Consider the following 20,439-nt stretch of genomic DNA (forward strand, 5'->3'; position numbering starts at 1 on the left):
AGGGGGCTTCCGTCTGCTCTTTCATGACTTTATCATTTATCTGCAGAAAAATGGCTTGGTCCTTTTTGTGTGCGCAAAGAAAAAAGTCGAGACTGACAGCTTCCGTGGCATCCTCAATCATGCCGTGCCTCGGTGGTGACAGTCCACCAATTCCCCGAGGTCCAGCTGTCCCCAGACCCTCGCTGTCACCGCGAGACCAGACCAGTACCAAAAGACCAGTCGTCCACCCCAAGACTACCAGAGCAAGCAAGTGGATCATACCCCTTTTGGAGCCTTCTGTCAAAGTCGGCAAAGTTAAAATCTCTAGTGTCACACCGCACGCTTCCCTCTAAAGAGATGGAGAAGCAGGCAGTATGGAAATTAATGCCACATTGATGGAGAGCCATCTTTACAGCGGCCTTTTGAAGTCCTGACGGCACAGATCGGCGCAGAGAACTCTCAGAGCGGAGCTTCAAAAGCGTGATTTCAAAACAGCCCTCCTCGCGGCGGCAAAATACGCTAGCGCTGTGTACACAGAGTTCTGCTAAATTACGTTAGGAAAAAAAACAGAGCGAGGAATGTTTACCACTTACCAGCCTAATGAAATTACATGTGCACAAGCTCACACACACTCAGCCTCACGATGGGAAATTATACGCGGCCATTACGACAGGAGGGGCGAGGGACGTGACTGAATCTGTCTATTGAGCAAAAGGGTGGTTGGGTTTCCTGGCCAACAGCGTCCATTTCATTTTAATGGCATTGCTAATGCAAACTCACCGGGTCGGGCGCTGGGTGGGTGCGTGGTGGTGATTTGGGAGCTGTGGGGGGGATGGTCACACAGCGGTCCATTCATGGATACGTGAACTCTCAGGTCAGGTAAAGGGAGGGCTGTTCTGGCAGTGATATTAATGACCATTAAGTGAAAGTAGCTCTTTGCATTGGCGCCCAAATCCAAAACCACAGTTCCATAGGCCAGTAGATGCAAAAGATGTCCTCTACTTGTGCTTACAAAAACGTACTGTGGTCATACAGTGGCGAGTATCAACTGGTAATACCATGGTACTCTGGCATGATGGTTTTTTGGGACAATTACAAATATGCTACTGTTCAAAAGTTTGGGGTCGGTAAATTTTTTTAATGTTTTTGAAAAATATTATGCTGGCAAAGCCTTCATGAGGGCTCCATGTCTGAAAAGCAAAGCAAAAAAGCAATAAAATACGTTTTGTGGGCAAAGACACAGTTACACCTGATATTTCACACACATTCCACCCTGCGTGTTCTAGTGGGCTGATTGCCCAGTCTATAATGGCGGTTGGTTACGCAGGGACATAGGGACACATCTGTCTGCAACATAACCTGGGGCAAGGCCATTTCTCCCTATCGTTTCTTCAATTACAGTCCTTATAGCTCCAAGAGGTTGGCTCTGGAGTAGTGTGTGCCTGCCGCCCCTTTAAACACCGCCTCAGGGCACTTGGTTAGGCCCACCGCAGAGCAACACTAGGTGCAAATGTAAAGCAAGTAGGATTGGTTTGTCTGTTTTTGTGGCAGCTAATTCATAAACAAACCATCCTGCTTTACTTCAGGGACAGAACAGATTACAAGTTTGTCACATATTATTGTTTGGGTTTCGAAATAAAGAGTAGAAGAAATTCTATTGTGTGAGAATTTCACTCGGGTGGAATCTGGGGCCTATCGCGAATTAGCATCAAATGTAAATGTTGAGCTTTCTAATGATGGAAGGTGCAAAAAGGGATTCAAAATAGGATAAATGAATAAAACATCTTCAGTTCTTTCTCAGTTTTTTTTCTCTCTCTCTCTCTCTCTCTGACACAAAGTCAATGGCATGAATAATTCACTGCTCTCTCTCTCTCTCACTCTCTCCCTCTCTCTCTTTTAGAGCCACGGGTGACCTTTCCCCACAGGAAGTGGAATCGAAACACAACAATGGGCCCCGAGCACAGGGGGATCCCGGCTAAGGAGACACTCAAAACACAGCGGGATACAGAGAGCTTGCGGATCCCATACATTATACATTCATAAATTATTCAGTTACAGTCCCTAAAATTCACATTGAATAAATACAGCCACCCACATGCTGGAAGGGGAAGACCAGCAGAGAGCCCCGGTCCATATCGGCCCCAACATCAAACTAAGCAGAAGTCTAAAATACTGCTTTAAATCATGGGGTAATGCTTTTATCCTGTAGAGAATTATAATATAATAAAAAATAGACAGTTTACATAGTATAGTTCTGCAGTGCAAAACAAACAAGGGGTCAGAGTTTGACTCAACAGAGGGAATTAAAATAAAATAAAAAGTGTCTGAATGAAAATCTGCAGCCCTCTGTAACTAAAACTGCTTTCTATAATATCAAATATATAATAGTATTTGTCATTACTTCAATAACTAATCATTCTTATTACTAATATTACTAAATATCCATAATTTAACCCAGTGATAAGCACTGTTATGCCGCAAAATTAACGTTAGTGAGTGAGATGCGTTATACAGATCTGTTTGCCATGGCACCTTGTCAGTGGTTAAACAATAAAGCATCCAGAGATATAAAATTATTACCTGATCAACACTCCAAGTGTATAGACCTATTTTGTGTTTGCAAACAGCAATGATCTGCCTTAGCAATCTATGGAAGCCACGGAATAAAAGTACATTTTGAGTACAATCTTATATAATTTTTGTTGTTGTTGTTGTTGTGCAAATCAGAAATTATATCACACAATTCTTAGAAGGATAAACAGAATGGTGAGGTATACTCGTTATTCTGTCTTTTTTCCTCAAAATTGCTATCCCGCAATTCTGACTCTTTTCCCCTTTAGAATTGTGCTATGTATTTATTTACCTTTATTTTACCAGGTCTCATTGAGATTAAAATCTCTTTTACAAGAGAGACCTGGCCAAGGTAGATGCCATAAAATTAGACAACATGTTAAAATACAACAAATACAAAATAAAAAGAAATATTACAACATAGTATCCTCTCAGCAAATACAATCACAAGCCTTCATTACCACTGTCTTTCTGATGCCTTTAAATTCACACTAGTTTTAAATCTTTTTGCAAATTATTCCATGTCAAGGGTTCATAATAGGAAAATGCAGTTTTCCCCAGTTCTGTAAAACCTCTAGGCACGTACTGCCAGAACTAACACAAAGAAGAGTACAAAGCTGGAAGATTACCTAGCATTGCTTTATAAATAAAAATATAAACTCACAATTGCACGTTATAAAGTCCAAACTGTTATCGGCTGTTTAAAAGTTATCTATGTAAAATGTTATAGGTTTAAATATTATTTGATTCTGTTACGTATGGTAACCCTTGTTCCCTGAGGGAAAGAACAGAGACGTATGTCAGATGTCACCGAATGAAAGGGAACTGCTATGTATGTATGTCCCATATGAACTGCATATGAATATTATGTAGACTTTCTGTTTACATCAAACTCATGCTTTAATAGAAGATTAATCATTGCAGGTTTCATCAGTCCAGTCTGTGACGTCTCAACGATGGAATTCTATAAAAATGAAGACCGTATTTTTTGCGTTCAGATTCTGACATACATGTCTTATTCTGTGGATTCTGCCCATTTCCCTCCACTCGTTACACTATTTTCCTGCAGCCACTATACGCGCACGGCTGCAAGTGACGTAACTGTGATGTCTGCTCCAAATGGGTATATGCATATATTTAATATCTTTTATTAACCCTTTTTTCCCCCTTTAATATTCTAAGACTTCGTTAGGTCAGAGGTCATGTTTTGGATACTACTCATATTGCAATTTTTGCTGTATATTCTGCACAGTATGCATATAATATGACCCGTCGACAAAAGTGCTGTATGAAAACAGCATACTGTGAAGAATAATGTCTCCCACAATGAAATACAAAAGACTTTTGAATTTTCCAGTGTTATAGATAAACTGGAGTGATATTTAATTGGACTGCCAATAGTCAAGACATTTATATCGAAAATTGGATTAAGACGCAAAATAACTGTTTTAGATTGAATATGATAATTGTACATAACTTGTTCGATTAAGCATGCAAAGTATAAGTCATGTGTCAACAATGCCTGTTTGATATATTGAATTTTATGCATAATGCATATTGTTTCACAAGTTTCTTTTTTTTTTTTTTGCAATACATATGCAGTATGCAGTACAACAGGCATTATGCTTTTGGTAAATACAGAAAATAAATAGAAATGGAGACATAAATAGAATCAATGTAAATGAATGTAACAGGAATAATTGCCACCTACAAAAAAAGAAATGCATTAAAATATGATTATATGAAAAACATGTTGACAACAAGCTGTATTTCTCTCACACTTTTTTTTTTCTCTTGCACCTGCACAAAAGTAACAGAAAAAAGGAAGCAACATCAATGCCCTAGGAGTGGTCCATCCTGTCTGCCATTCTAAGTTCAGGTCAAAATCTCAATTAGCAGGAAGCCCTGGTCATCATCTCCGATGTTCACACACACAAACACACGCAGAACACCTTACCACGGTAAACAGTGATTCCCAGATCAACTCCAGCTCTCTGGAATAAAACAAATCTGTCTCTCATGGGAAAGCTGGGATGTGCTGTCAGTGAGTCACAGATTTCCCAATAACATGAACTCAGGCGAGTTCTTGTGTGGAAACATGGGTTCTTCAAATTGAGCTTGCGTCATTTCCTGATCCCATTCCTAGAGCTTTAAAAAAAACTTAATAAATCATGAAACTGAACTCTAGAAGTACAGTACACCAAAGCTCAGTTATAAGATACAACATGACAGATAAATGAGCCATTTTAAAATCTATGCAAATAGGAAATCTTAAGAGACTGATTGATTGACAGTTGAATTCAGACGCCTTGATTGACAGGTCTCACACTCACTCAATCCTCTTACTGCTGTTCGAGGCGGTGAGGGAGACGGGGCTCGCCTGCATTCTGCATTCTGCACCAGCTCTTTCGCTAAGGAAGGAAGTGATATCTAACCAGCAAAGCATTAAAAATACTCAAAGATCTGCTCGAAAGAACCAAATAAAATTGAACTGAACAGCAACAAAAGGGAAAAAAACAGTGATGGAAAGAACATGAGCTGATGTTGCAGTGCGAGAGAGAGACGGACACGCTCACACACAGACAAATGCGTACGCCGCTTTAGGGGTCAACCAGGCGCATGATAGGATTGTCGGCGGTGAACTAGAAGTCGTTAACCGCATATTAACTTGGAGAGGTAGAGGGCGACACTGTTATTATCGTCTTCCCTGGCTGGGATTAAGTGGGCCACACGCAGCCTGTCACAAAGAACTGGCGCTGAGAAAGCACGAGGAACCTCACGGCTCAACATTGACAACCGAACGCATTGGAACAAGCCACGGATATATTCTCCTCTTTCTCCCCTCCGCCTTTCACTCCTTTCTGATTTCTGTCACTCTTTCTCACACTAGCCACTAAAAGCGGTCTCCTTTCTTCAATAGGCCAATCTGGACGGGATTAACCTAACAATGGTCGCCTCAGTCTAATTTGAGACAATCGTGTGCTGGGCAATAGATACCGCTAATTAAACCGTTAACGTCACAGTACTCTCCTGCTGGTGTGGTCTGTTTTGAACTCTCAGACGGTTGCCCCAAAAAGTATTTGGACACTATAGGAGCACTTGAATGAATGTCATTGCTTTAAAACACAAAATATTACATCAGATGACAGCTCTAAACAAAGAGTGTACAGGTGTAGCTCAGCACATAGACAAGATAATGGATAATGCAATAACCGTCATTTCACCGTCTTGGTTAAAGGCACACTAAATAATATTTTTGGATTAAAATATCCAAAACCCGCGTTTTATGTCATCATACCTACGTTACCCTCGATTTACGGTTTAGATGATTTAAAATATCATGTGTTTTATTTGACAGATGAGCAACTGTTTGGATATATTCATCAACAGAAAACGAATCATTGTTATAAAGCTCATCACAGTCAGTCTTATTGTTTAAATCTCGTTTTCTTGATTTACAGTGAGTACCATGTTTTACCATGCCTAATATGGATCTAGCTAACTGCAGTGTGCAACAAGTGACTCATAGTAGCCGCCAAGCGAATGCACAGAGTAGCATTATAACATAACTTTCAACACACTTAAGTGTATCTAATATCATAAAACAGCGCTGCTTTACGCTTGACCGGAAGAAGCGGCATAATAAAAGCACTTCAAAATCGAGGCATCATCAAGCTACACCTTTGTTTTGAATAAGCAGCCTCTACTGGTGAAAAAATAAATATTGCGGCTTTAACTATAGACACAATATAGTCCGGCTATGAGTAACTTCTAGCCATCATAACCTTGAATTTGGTTACTTGTCGTTTTTGCCAAAATAACTTGCGAGATTTATGATTTTCCATCATTTAAGCAAGTCAACAAGGTGTTTGCTTTAATTTCTTTGACATGTTTATACTCCAGAGGAATAGTCGATTCTTGGTCAATGGTTAGACGTCTATAAAATTTTCAGTGACAGCCCAAATATTGCCATGTTTTAGTCTAGACGTCAGGGCTGTTTGGACGGCTATTAGACGTCTTTTATGTTGCCTTCACGTGCTATCTGAATCATTGAAAATACCAGTTTCCTGGGTAAAAACTGCACTTCAACGCCCTCTGATGTCGTATTTACCACTGAGAAGTTCGGAAATAATTTTGATACCCAAATTCCCAAATAATAAACTTTAAACATGGTGGCGGGGAGATGTTTAAAGTTTATTATTTGGGAATAAACCACCACCCGCCACCATGTTTAAAGTTTATTATTTGGGAATTTGGGTATGTGAATTTGGGAATTCATATATGATTTATTAGTTTTTCCCAAAAAAAAACTTCTTTTCTGGTCATTAATTTAATGCAAACTTACATATACAAGTAATCATTTGAAGCGTATTGCATATTTTATACACAGTGAAAATTATGCATTTGAGCAAAATTACAGAATTAGCAGAAAGCGGGCTGCATCTGGATAGCATTGTAAATGTGTATATATGGTTGTCAGTGCATGTGACTACATAAAAAGTTGGTTTTAATCAGATTTCCCCAATAAACAGGCAAGAATAAATCTGCTGTTCGCCATGATTGCTGTTCATTCTGACAACAAAGCACTTGAATGCAACGAGCTCGTAACTACGACTTCTGAAGTGGGAATAATGACATTTCTGATAGCACGTAAAGGCAGCATTAAATGTAAAATTGCTTACTGGGCAGTCAAGTTTTAATTATAATTCATAATCATTACTTTAGAAATTCTATTCAATATGGCTATAAACCTGGCTCTATCTCAGAGTAAAAATAAATAAAACAAATAATTGTAAAATTATATAACAAATATTATATAACAAATTACGTCACACTCTGTGATAAATTGAGATCTAAAGTAACACTATGAAACAAAAAGTCACAGTGATAAGAAAAGTGACTAGATAAAAAAAAAACATTCTCACAGGAAAACATAACTATTTAATAAGGTGTAGATTTCATATGATTAAAAAAAAGTAAGCATGAAGGTCCATCCCTAAACATAAGTGTCACTTGGGCACGAGCATATCATACAAAAACATAAAAACGAGATTATAATACTTCATACAAACTAGCCACCAATTCAGAAAATTGTAAAACAATTACAGATTGCCATTAGATTGCAAGAACGACAAATAAAGTTGCAAATGTTAGATATAGTCAGAGTTTCTTATGAGTCAAACTCATTTTATTTTCAACATATTCAAGCATATTTTAACTGAGAATTAAAATAGCGATTACAATAAAGTCTCACCGAGATATAAAGTCAGAATTCCAAGCCAAAGCCAAAATTGTAAGATTTAAAATTGAAATGATGACATATTAATGCGCAATTACGAAAGAGTCATAATTATATTTGTATGTGGTGAATACAGGCTTCTGTTAAATGATGTAGTGATGCCAAATTAAATTACACTTCTTTTCTGAAATGTTTTGCTTGAAAAGTGTTTACATGGTTTGAAATTTTGTGTGTGTCCAAATTTGCAAAAATCTAACAAACATGTACCACACCAGACAAAAGTCCTAAAACAAATGTAAATATTGTACTTGGTCATATCTCTTACAAAATGAATCATGCATAGCGAGTTAATGTGATTTGAGATCTATTTCCCCTGCACGCCGTGAACTTTTAGCTTAGAGCTGCACTTTTTCAGCAGGCCATTAAATGTGAAATTCAAGGGCATGGTGACCCATTTCCCTCCATCAGCTCTGTGAATGTTGTTTTGGTTAGAGAACAGAGATCCAGATGTTGAGCTCTGAGCGTCGAGAGTCAGGCCAGCCAAGAGGGGCTGAGAACCGAGTCTTGGGGGTACAGGAAGTCCCACGGTATCCACGGGAACTTTCGCATTCCATTCTTCGCCGGCCCTCTGACAGCTTTTGACATCCCCCAGCGTGGGCTCACCGCACCACCGCAAGAGCCCTGATGATCCCAGAGTGGATAGAGCACTACTTCCTCCGAGAAAGCCGGCGGCGGCGTGTTCAAGTAACGTCTAGCGCGTTACAGAATACACATCAGAAGGACAATCTCCCTCGTATAAACGACACGCACCCGTTCTCGTACCCCTCCTGCGCCAGAGGATGTAACATCACAGATATAATAGGCGACTCGTAAGTGGAGATGTTTGAAACGGGCCGACAGGAAAAGAACTTGCAACCAATTGACAGGCCGCCGTCCTCTTTAAAACTGCGCTATCGCTTCCCGCGAAACAAAAACACAGCTCCCTTTGAATAGAATTAAAAACTGTTTCTCCTGAAGCTAACTTTAGGAACATGGCTACTTATCTGAGGTTTTTTTTTGGCACCCTAAACATAAACAGAAGTGAGAAGGGAGGGTCTGGAATAAAACGAGACCTGAACAATAGACGGCCAGGGCTGCAGGGGTTGGAGTGGAGGAAAGTGGGGGTGGAGGCCCTGAACTGAAAGTGATTAAACCGAGAGGAAGAAAGGAGAAAGTGAGGAGGCGTCTATTAGATGTCAGTGTGCTTTGTGTCCATGTCAATGAGACGGGATTAAAGTATTGGAAATAATCTTACGGAGCCGATGAAAGGTCAGTCCGGGAGAGGGAGAGGCCGAGAGGAACATATGGCCCAGCTGAGGAGTTACTAATGTTATACTGGGGGTTACACACACACAAGCACACATGAGTGCGAGAGGGACCGGTTCATATAAAACAAATAAAGAGAACCAGATAAATAAGTATGAAAAGAGTCGCTTTACATGTGGCGAGTTCATTTCTAATTCTGTGAGCGGTTATGATTAGTGGTATTCCTCCTGTCTTTGTGAATAAATCGAAAGGACTAACATCAACCTGCGATTCGGTCAATTATATTCGTCGATAAACGCAGAGGGTGGATATTGTTTGTTTACAGATGTTGTTTACAATCCAAATCTTAGTAAATATGAAATTAGTTGTTTTAACAGCATAATAAGGGTTCATTAGTGTTTTTAACACAGATTTGGATTAGCTGTGTTCTTTGTGTATCTAATTAGAGCATCACTCTCAATGCAAAACCAGCAGAATTAACCATAGCCAGACTAATTACTGGTGTGAAATCAAATCGTCTCGTTGAAAGAACTGCGCGCTAATGAGCCCTTATTAACCAAGCTAAATAACTCAGAGCGAAAAGGCGGAACTAGGATTTATTTTTCTTTAGGTTACGTGTTTAGGAGAAATAATAAGTCATAATCGAGGCACTGTCATTGAGCTTGTGAGAAAATGTGTAGCTGCCAAGAATACATACCAAAATTAGGTTGTTTTCTTCTCTTTTTTTCCCCCACCTTTTTTTGTTCTTTCCTGCATGACCCATTTCTCTGGGCTGCAGAATCATGCGACGAGAGATCAGGAGTGACACAATCAGATCAGATCACAACATCCAAACACTCTCACCTTTATGACAAAAAAAAACTTGATAGCAAAAAAAAAAAAAAAAAATGTATATACAAAGACATGATATGTGGGAGGATTATGAAGTAGAACTGAGGGGAAAATTGCTGCACAAATGCCATTCTGCATTCTTTTAAATACAAGTTAAAGGATAAATATGCAGGACAAACCATTAGAGATATAAATAAGTGCCGTGTGGCTGATGCACAAAATTGAACATTTTTGGCTACATGACTAAAGTCGTCATTACGGTGCAATAATAGCATGGAGGTCGCACATATATCATGTCATGGCACAATTACAGACTTTTTAATGCAGAACAGAGGTGTTATAAATGCATTTACATAGATTTATTCCACGGGACTGATAATATATGTTGTTCAGAACAAGAACGCAGAATTTGTACGTCGTTCGTGCATTCATGCTGTTTTTTGTTTTTTTTAATGAGAGTGAGAATCCTTTTGGGTTGCCATTGTGACTCCCAGAATGAAAATACAATCTTTAGAGGCCTGGATTTCCACCTATGTAGTAAGTTTTTGATGGCCTTGAAGTTACCAAGACCTTCTAGTGGGCCTTTTCGCTGCACATGGGACCAAAACACATGAGTTCCTCCAGCAGGTTCATCAGCCTGTGTCCATATCGAGCCTCTTTGCTCAGTGAGGTTTAAAGGCGTATGAGCGTGTATAAGGGAGCCACAGCTGGCTCCCAAGAGTTCTGACCCGTTCTGGTCAAGTGAAGCATAAACTGTGTCGGCTGCCCACAAACGCGCGAGTGAGGTATGAAGGGGGGGCAGATCTGTTGGGTCCGACCGCGGTCGGCTGAGCAGCTTCGGTCACACCTGAGTCCATTCTGCAGGAACGGGTCAGTGGCTGAAGCCGAACAGCCACAAGCGTCCAACTCTTTACTGACTGCTGTCTAAACTTGAAGTAAACATGCAGAGCAAAACCGGGAAAGCCGATAGTTGGGGAAAAAAAAGAATTCTTCTCAGTGGGGTTTAATTTTCGCAAATGAGCCTGAACGGCCTCTTGACAAACGTTACAAATCAACCGAGTCTGGTCATCTGCACACAATAACTCTTACGCACCATTCCATGTGGTGTAAATCAAGTCATTTTTCCCCTTCGGCAATAGATTCTCGCTGAGATAAACCTTTGATTTGTGGCCTTTCCCAGTGTCACGGGCAGATTATGGAAAAAAAGGCATCTTGTGAAGTTGCAAATATTCCAGCATTTCAGTGAGACCAATTTAAACGTGATTCAGTGCTGATTTTCTTCAAAATCGGCTAAGCAGCTCTTGATATGTTCCCCTCGTGCGCCTATATATATTGTCTCAAAGGGACGATTAGCAATTTTCATAGAGCGTAGCGGTTGCTAACCATTTAGCTGCAACAATGGGAAAAAGATTGTTTTGCTCAGTTCCGAGAACCATGACCTGTCAAAGTAAATGCCCTTAGACATCGGCTAATAGCTTCCACATTATAAAACACATAACTCCACACAGCTAGCCTGAAGCTAACAGCATTAACGACAATGAAAAAACTACCTTAAGGACTGTGAAATCTTTAGCGTTGCTAAAAATCCTATTAGCAGTAATGCTAACATTATTACAGCTACAATTACATCATTCAAAAAGGATGCAGGGGTCTAAATTTGGATTTAAAGAGATGAATGTTAGGTGGAAGAAAGCGATGCCCTAGGGGATCGAGAGAAATGGCAAGAACAGGGCAGAAAGGATGGGGGGTGGGGGGGGGGGTCTTTGGCGTCTATTGTTTCACAGCCCATTATACATGTGGGTTTCATTAAGACAAAATAAAGAAAGAGACCAAGAACACTGTCTTTTGTACTTCTGAAGGGGGAACCATAATCCAGAACCAGGCCAGATCTCAATTTGAAGTACATGCCATGCAGATATTATCTAAATTGCTTACATGTTTACTGTCAAACATCTTCTCAAGAGAAATTACTCACTCAACACTTTTAACACAAAGACTAGCTTTTGACTAAAGCCTTTAGGCGTGTAATTTACTCAGGCAGAGACAGCAATAAAAGGGACATTAATATTAAGTGTTTGGGCTCAGCCAATCCTGATCCCACAACAAAAAGAACACGGCGAAAAGAATATCAGCAAAAGAAACAACATGACAGAGCATTTAGTGACTCAAACATACACACACAGCAGACCGTGACGAACGTAAGACTCCAGCGTGTCCTGAGAACTGCTTCAAACTCGACGTCACCCACAGCCTCAAACAGCATGATCATAACAATAAAAGTATCTGATGTTTTCAGGCACGCAAACAATGTTAGGAAGTGTTAATGAGGGAGAGATTTCCTACCTGTCGATGATGACGGGATCGGAGGGTGTCTCGTTTCGGTTCCCGCAACTCTTTTTGTCACAGCAACGACTGAAGGGACGAAAGAAAATATCAGTTAAAAAAGGTTCATCACGTATAACATCAAGACATGTATGGTCCTATGTCATGAGTATTATACAGGCCCCTTTTTTTGCCCAGAGGAAATGTTATTTTAGAAAGTCATATTTGTTTAGTCTTTGTGTTTTGACTATTAAAGTTTATGTACATTTTATTGCATAACAATTTTCTTAAAGCTACACTGTGTAACTTTTTTAGTTTATTCTTAGCTAAAAACACTTAGTTCTTTCAAAAATATGTGCTCATTAATGTATATTTCCTTCTTTCAAGTAATAAAGTATTCTCGTAAGTTTATAATATGCCATTGAAAATACATACAGGTGAGGGGTTCGACTGCCGGTCGCCATGTTGCCACTCCATCTTGAAAGTACATTAGCCAAAGAGGGACATACCTATAAATTCAAGCTTCGCTTTTTGCGTTTTAACACTCGATGGGCACCTTGTCGAATGTGAAGAGGGGGGATTGCCGTGTTAATCTTGGACTAAATCGGCCACCGTAGGAGTTAAAACGAAATCGGAATTGAGAGGAACAGAAACTATTATTCACTGAATGGTCATATACAATTACACCGCTAGATGGGGGATCCGCTAGGCCCGTTTATCACGCCTCTTGTGGTCTGATTGGTTGAAGGACTATCCAATTGCATACACAGTCATTCGAATAAAGCTCGCCCTTTTGTGCAGTAGAAAATACAGAGCAGACTCCCCAGACCAATGTTCAATTTTAAATTGAGCTTGGTCTGGTGATAGCCAGACAACAACGGGAATGCTTGCTTGAGAGTTGGCCAAAAATGTGCATTTACATAGGTGATGAAGGTCTAGCAGAATGACAAGAGGAGAATTTAAGGTGTGTGAGGGGCTTCAGCGGTGGTTTGGAGACCACCGGCATCACATTTCTACCGCACAGATGGCAGTAGGACACTGAATAAGGGCTGGGGACAAAACTGTCACATGACACCCCTGGCATTGTCCTTCCCCCTTCAGTTTTTCTTCCTCCCACAACTCTCTCTGCTTCCACCCTCTCGCCTTACGGTTTCTCTTGTTACCTCATTCCCAGCTCCCTATTTTCTCCAATGACACAGTTTTCAGATGTTCCAATAGACTTTAGCATTCATTCACGGACTACAAGCGTTCAGGAGATCGTATCTTAGGATGTGCCATGCTTATTCATGAGGAACCATGTGTGATTTATATAATACACTTCTTCAGGTATGCATGATGAATGTCTTTCTTTAGAAACTCATCATGAATAGAGGGCTAAAATCTCTCTCTCTCTCTCTCTCTCTCTCTCTCTCTCTCTCTCTCTCTCTCTCTCTCTCTCTCTCTCTCTCTCTCTCTCTCTCTCTCTCTCTCTCTCTCTCTCTCTCTCTCTCTCTCTCTCTCTCTCTTTCTTTCTCTCTATCTACATCTACATCTCTATCTCTCTCGCCCCTCCTTTTGCAAGGCTTCCTCAACTAGGTCAGTGTCCTCCCAAAGGACTGTAACAAGGGATTGCAATGCCTGTGTGTGTGTGTGTGTGTGTGTGTGTGTGTGTGTGTGTGTGTGTGTGTGTGTGTGTGTGTGTGTGTGTGTGTGTGTGTGTGTGTGTGTGTGTGTGTGTGTGTGTGTGTGAGTGTGTGAGTGCGTGTGTGTGTGTGTGTGTGTGTGTGTGTGTGTGTGTGTGTGTGTGTGTGCGTGTGTGTGTGTGTGTGTGTGTGTGTGTGTGTGTATTTATACAGTGCAGGAAGAAGATTTGTAGGAGCCTAATGATCAAATCCGGCAGCGCCCATGGGAGACACGGTTTAGGTCCTGAAACACTGAACCTTGAGCATACGAGTTCATAGATACACACTCAACACAATTAAAGACAAATATTTCTAACCAGATTTTCTTAAAGCTACACTGTGTAACTTTTTTAGTTTATTCTTAGCTAAAAACACTTAGTTCTTTAAAAAATGTATGTGCACATTAATGTATATTTACTTCTTTCAAGTAATAAAGTATTCTCGTAAGTTTATAATATGCCATTGAAAATACATACGGGTGAGGGGTTCGAATGCTCCCTCCATCTTGAAAGTACATTAGCCAAAGAGGGACATACCCGTAAATTCAAGCTTCGCCTTTCGCGTACCTCTAACTCTCCCTCGCACCTCCGTCACATCAACTGATCTCTGCTCACGGAGAAAATGATATAGCCTACAATGTAAATGTTGCCCTACGCAGTGATGTCGTACAATGTACAGAATAACGATAGCACTGATAAAAGTTACTTTACTAATATTAGCTTGCTTTCGCCTGGAAACCTGAGAGATGATGTCAGCAATGAACTGGTAAAAAAAATGACGAAAACGTACAACTATTATTCATTTTACATAGATGTCATAACCTACATGTTAACTAACAAATTAAATAACTGCAAATTATAATAGTTTTACGGTTATGGGTATGAGATAACACAGCTCTGTTTATCATATTAGAAGGCTTACATTTAAGTTTGTTTAAAATTATGTTATGAGTCATGACGTTACTCTGTGCGTTCACTCAGCGGCTACTGTGACACTTGTTCACACTGCTAAGAGTAAAGCGCTTCTGCAGAATAAAACTGGAAACCGAGAGTAATGCAGATATGACGCAACTGACAGGCGACTCCCTCAGACATCCCGGTTCCTTGGTTAAAAAAGCAATTTTCTCACAATTTGCAAATAGTTGGAAACATTTGGGATATTGTAAGACCTCAACTGAACAAAATATATAACACTGGCCTGGTGGGTTTTGGAAAAAATTGACTACCTGTGCACCTTTAATGAAATTATTAATTCATCAATATCACTGTTTTAAGGAGTTACACTTTACAAGCTATTATTCTAACCCAGCCTTATCATAAAATGTTTTTATGACAATATTTTATTTTATATTTTAAGATAATTATTGAACTTGAAATGGTAATAAGGGTCTTCAAGGATATGTTCTGCATGTTTCTGCATATTGGTAGCACCACATGCCTTTAATTTTTTTCAAATATTAATTAGTTTAGTAGTTCTGTCCTTTGTAATGTAAATGCAAAAAATAAAAAAAATACAACAAAACATGCTCATCATAAAAGAGGTGCAATCAAGTCACTGCATATATGTTGCATTTTAATATATATTTTTAAATAAATGAATAGTGTGTGCATTGACCCAGATATCACATTTCTATGTGGTTGCTGTAAAAAAAGATTTATTTGAGGTCAGTAGCACATTGTACTTACATGTTTAGAGTTACATATTGGAACGAACCCTAACCCCTTAAAAATAATAAACATTTGCTTTAGCAAACACAACTACAGAAACTATTACACGCCTACATTAGCTTATTGGGAGGTGGAGAAGGTTACAATCTTTTTCCTGATCCTCTTCAGGATCGTCCCGTAGGACACCCGAAGGAAATCGCATCTTAGATCTTAACGCTTCCTTCCTGATGCGCCTGGCTTTTGAAGAAATGTCTAAATGGGCTCATGTAATTAGCAGGATGTAGTCGACTCTGTCAACGTTTGGAACGCGTCTACCATCACACGCCTCAAACATATGTTTCCTTCCCATGATTCCTTTATTTCATGACACTGGATTTGTGTTATGACAACTTAAATCTTTAGAAAAACAATTTTGGCCAGTATCGCGACAAACAACATCCTGAAACAAAATCCTTGCTTTCCCCCCCCCCCCCCCCCCCCCCCCCCTAGTTGTTAAAATTATAGGAATAAGCACTTTTGTCCCACACTTGCAAGCTGGCATGGCACCATATGGCTAATGGTGGTGCGTGGCAATTAGTGGAGCTGATTAATGGTGAACAGCCTAATTTTCTGCTTATAATTGCGGCAGCGTTTGAAGGTACACATACAGTCTATCGCACGCACACATACACGATGGCACATCAATGCTGATTTGGCAGGTGGGGGGGGGGGGGGGGGGGTGAGGACCACATCGGTTTGAATATACATTAGCTGTCAATTCTAAAAGTAAAAAAAAAAATCGGGTGCTTTTTTAATTGTGAAAGTGCCTATGTGACATCTTTAAGTTGCGTGATGCGTTGCTGGTAAAACCTGGCATATATTTCATGGACGCCACGTGAGCCAGGGCACATTTGTTAGCGGGGCAGGCTGAAATTTCAGATTGAGTAATGAGTTTCTGCTTGTCCTAATTAACCAGGCATCAGGGTGATATTCATGAGGGGGGTGGGGGTTACAAGGGTGGGCGGCACTGTTAAAATACCACTAAAAATAGGCACGAGTCGATCATCACAACCTACTTTTAAGCAAATTCATCTTTGGATGTTAATTAAATACATAGCATTTGATAGAAAAAGTCATCTTCTACTTGTTTTTTTTTTTGGCTCTGTTCTTCACTAGGGGTTTGACCTGGATAGTATTAATATGAAATGAGCTTCTATTTAATATACTCTTTTGGTAAGACTCAATACACATAAGAGCAAATAAAGTTGAAACAGAAAACAGCATTGGTGTTCAAACCGGACAGAATAAAGCAAAAGGACATTTTGACAATCACTTGGCTATTATAGGTAGCCCCGCCTACAGCGAAATCTAATTGGTTTAGCGTATATGAATATTAAATACCCACTGAATTTAAAATCTGAAGCTGCATACGAGAGGTACTACATTAGAATAGGAATTAACTTTGAGATCTTTAAAAAAAAAAGTGCGTTTTATAAAGAATGAATGAAATCCCGACGTACTACATCCAACCATGTTGCCCTTGAAATGTGACTTGCAGTTGCGTTACACTGCCATTAACAGAGCTTCTTGTGGCCTCATGGGATGAAAGCTGTGAATTCGGACATACCTTTTTTTTCACATGCTGCGTTTTGCATACTATGTCGTTGAGAAGTAAGCTTATTCAGACACAGAGTGAGTTTTGGTAGCAGTCCCCTGGGCAAGATTTACTAAACGGCAAATTAGTAATCCCAAACAAAGCCCAGATGGAAGTGGAAAGTTTTGCGTGATCTACTGATGACGGCGGGCACATTAAAGAAGACAGACACAATCAGATCATTTCCATAGCGTCTGGTGTAAAGGGATAGTTCACCCAAAAATGAAAATAGCCCATGATTTACTCACCCTCAAGTCATCCTAGGTGTGTATGACATTATTCTTTCAGACAAATACATTCGGTTTTATGTTCTGGCTCTTCCAAGCTTTATAATGGCAGTAAATGGCTTTTTCTGTTTTGAAGTCCATATTTATCCATCATAAAAGTGCCCCACATGACTCCGGAGGGTTAAAGGGTTAATTCACCCAAAAATGAAATTGATGTCATTAATGACTCACCCTAATGTCGTTCCACACCCGTAAGACCTCCGTTCATCTTCAGAACACAGTTTAAGGTATTTATTACTTTAGTCCCAGAGCATATGCAGTCTATGCACACTATACTGTCCATGTCCAGAAAGGGAATAAAAACATTATCAAAGTAGTCCATATGTGACATCAGTTACAAATAAAGATTAAAACTGCCAAGAATCAGTGAATTGATCAATGATTCGGATCGCCAATGTCACGTGATTTCAGCAGTTTGACATGTGATCCAAACTGCTGAAATCAAGTGGCATTGCGAGAAGAATCATTAATCAGTTCACTGATTCTTGGCAGTTTTAATCTTTATTTGAGGAACACGGAAGAGAAGACAATGCTGAATAAACTCGTAGTTTTTGTTATTTTTGGACCAAAATGTATGTATCTCGATGCTACAAGAGATTGTAATTAACTAACTGATGTCACATATGGACTACTTTGAGGATGTTTTTATTCCCTTTCTGGACATGGACAGTATAGTGTGAATTGACTGCATATGCTCTGGGACTAAAATATAAAATATCTTAAACTGTGTTCTGAAGATGAATGGAGGTCTAACGATGAACGGGGTGTGGAACGACATTAGGGTCATCAATGACATCAATTTAATTTTTGGGTGAACCTACCCTTTAATAAATGCCATGTGAAGCGAAGCAATGAGTTTTTGTCTAAGAAAATATCCATATTTAAAACATTACAAACTGTAATCTGTGATTTCCGCCAACTCTTGTACGAGCGTTCTCAAGAAGAATGCCATATACATCTAGGATGGCTTGAGGGAGAGTAAATAATGGGCTAATTTTCATTTTGGGGTGAACTATCCCTTTTAAGATATGCTTTATTAGAGTGGTGAATAATGGCGCAAATACCAGTAAATTGACAAGTGCAAACCTTAGTAAATCACCTTGCATGATTCGTTTAAATACTCTCCTGCGTCTGAAAGGGAAACTCCCACAAATGCATATGCACTAAGATCAGCCGCAAAAATAACTCTGTCCCTGTTTCAATGCTAATTTTTCACTGCGTGTCTTTAGTAAATCCTGGCGGCAGTTTTTAACACCAAAAGAGGTTTGGCGCTGACGCAAGCTGTTAGTACATCTGGCCCCATGTCTATTCTCTTTAAGGCCAGGCTAGTGCACTCCGAAAAATATGAACAACTTGAAGGATCTTGTTTGCATGGTTACATTTGCATACAATTAAATTATCTCTAGAAAGAGAATGCCGGCTTCCACTAATACCACCTGCCCCTGACTAACGTTAGCAAATAGCTAATTATGTGCTGAATTCTGAACCGCTAATTCTGAACTACTATACATAATACTATTATACATTACATAATACTATTTCTTCCATAGAAAGATAGTAGTAATAAGTATAGTGTAGAATGCTAGTATGTCTGTATTAGTTAGCTTATGTACTAGCATAGCATACAGATAAGCGATTAGCCTGATAGCTTAGTTTATACACACATTGATTTACACTACATAAATTCTCAATCATCTTTAATGTAAATGTGTTAAATTAAGTGTTAAATGTCTAAATATTTCAGCAATAAATAAAACAAATAAATAATGTTCACTTATTCACTTAATGGGCTCTTATTATTATTATTATTATTTATTGATTAACAGTTAATTGAGTGTAAGAAATTACGTTCAATTCGTTTTTATTATGCACTAATATGTTCATTTGTAGCCCACACATTATATATAGTAAGCTATACATATTTTAAAATAATATAATTCGTATATACTTATGATAATCATTAATTTCGAGGGAGGACCCGATTTGTCATGACACCGGTGTCATGACAAATCCTGTCCCCCTGTGAAATCGTGTCCGCAAGGACCCCCAGAGTGATTCTATTGGCTGAAAGAAATTTTTATAGGTAATCTGTTCAGAGCCTGATTACAATTCTTACACAATCGCGTTTTGATTTTTGCTGTTTAAATTGTGTTAAAATAGTCTTTAATGTCTTACAAAGCATATGTTTCATATATTAGTAGTATATAACTGAAGCTATAAGTGCTTATATAAGTATATAAGATATATACAAGCATATCTCATATATAATCTATTTATTTTTTGCACCTTTATTATTTACATTATAGGTACATAACTATGTCATGATTTTGTATTGGTACTTAGTTTATCAGTCAAAATAATTCAGAACATGTTTTTGCTCCTGTTATAGCAATCAATTACATATTTCAAATAAATGTTTTGCGTGTGTATGTGTGTACTTAGTATGGCAATGAATTCATAGTTTATTTTTAAACAATTGCTTGTCCAGAACCATGTATAACAACTTTTGATCAGGCATTTAAACCCGCTACCAGCGGACACGATTTCATAGGCGGACAGGATTTGTCATGACACCGGTGTTATAAACAATTCAGTCCGCCCACTGAATTGAGTCTTCCTAGGACCCCAGGGGGTAGTAGTTTGTAATGCCGGATCATAAATAAATAAGTAAATAAAGAGAAATGTTTGACGCACTGAATAGAGAACCCATTAAAAATCTTCCATTAAAATCGTTTTGGGGTCATACATGGTCTCAATTCAGTGAACGGACTGAACTGTTCATGACACCCCCATATCTTATATTTTCAACAGGAAATGTCAGTACTAAAAAAATAAAATGTTTGTCATACATTTTTAAATATCAGAGATGTTCTGATTTACTGTGATTGCACTGTGACGTGCAGTGTTTTTTTTTTAGCATGACAGACAGATTATTTGGAAACTT

The 20,439-nt window shown here is 39.1% G+C and overlaps 1 protein-coding gene across 3 annotated transcripts in view; it reads right to left on the minus strand.

Annotated features, from left to right (window-relative positions):
* ebf1b (EBF transcription factor 1b) overlaps positions 1–20,439 on the minus strand; it is a 160,419-nt gene that overhangs the window by 118,654 nt on the left and 21,326 nt on the right. For all 3 annotated transcript variants that reach the window (XM_067423863.1, XM_067423864.1, XM_067423862.1), the window contains exon 6: positions 12,269–12,337. In XM_067423863.1, coding sequence (XP_067279964.1) covers positions 12,269–12,337 — 69 coding nt within the window. The remainder of the gene's footprint in view (positions 1–12,268; positions 12,338–20,439) is intronic.

Source organism: Pseudorasbora parva, chromosome 18 (genome assembly GCF_024679245.1).
Source record: "Pseudorasbora parva isolate DD20220531a chromosome 18, ASM2467924v1, whole genome shotgun sequence".
Classification (NCBI taxonomy): domain Eukaryota; kingdom Metazoa; phylum Chordata; class Actinopteri; order Cypriniformes; family Gobionidae; genus Pseudorasbora; species Pseudorasbora parva.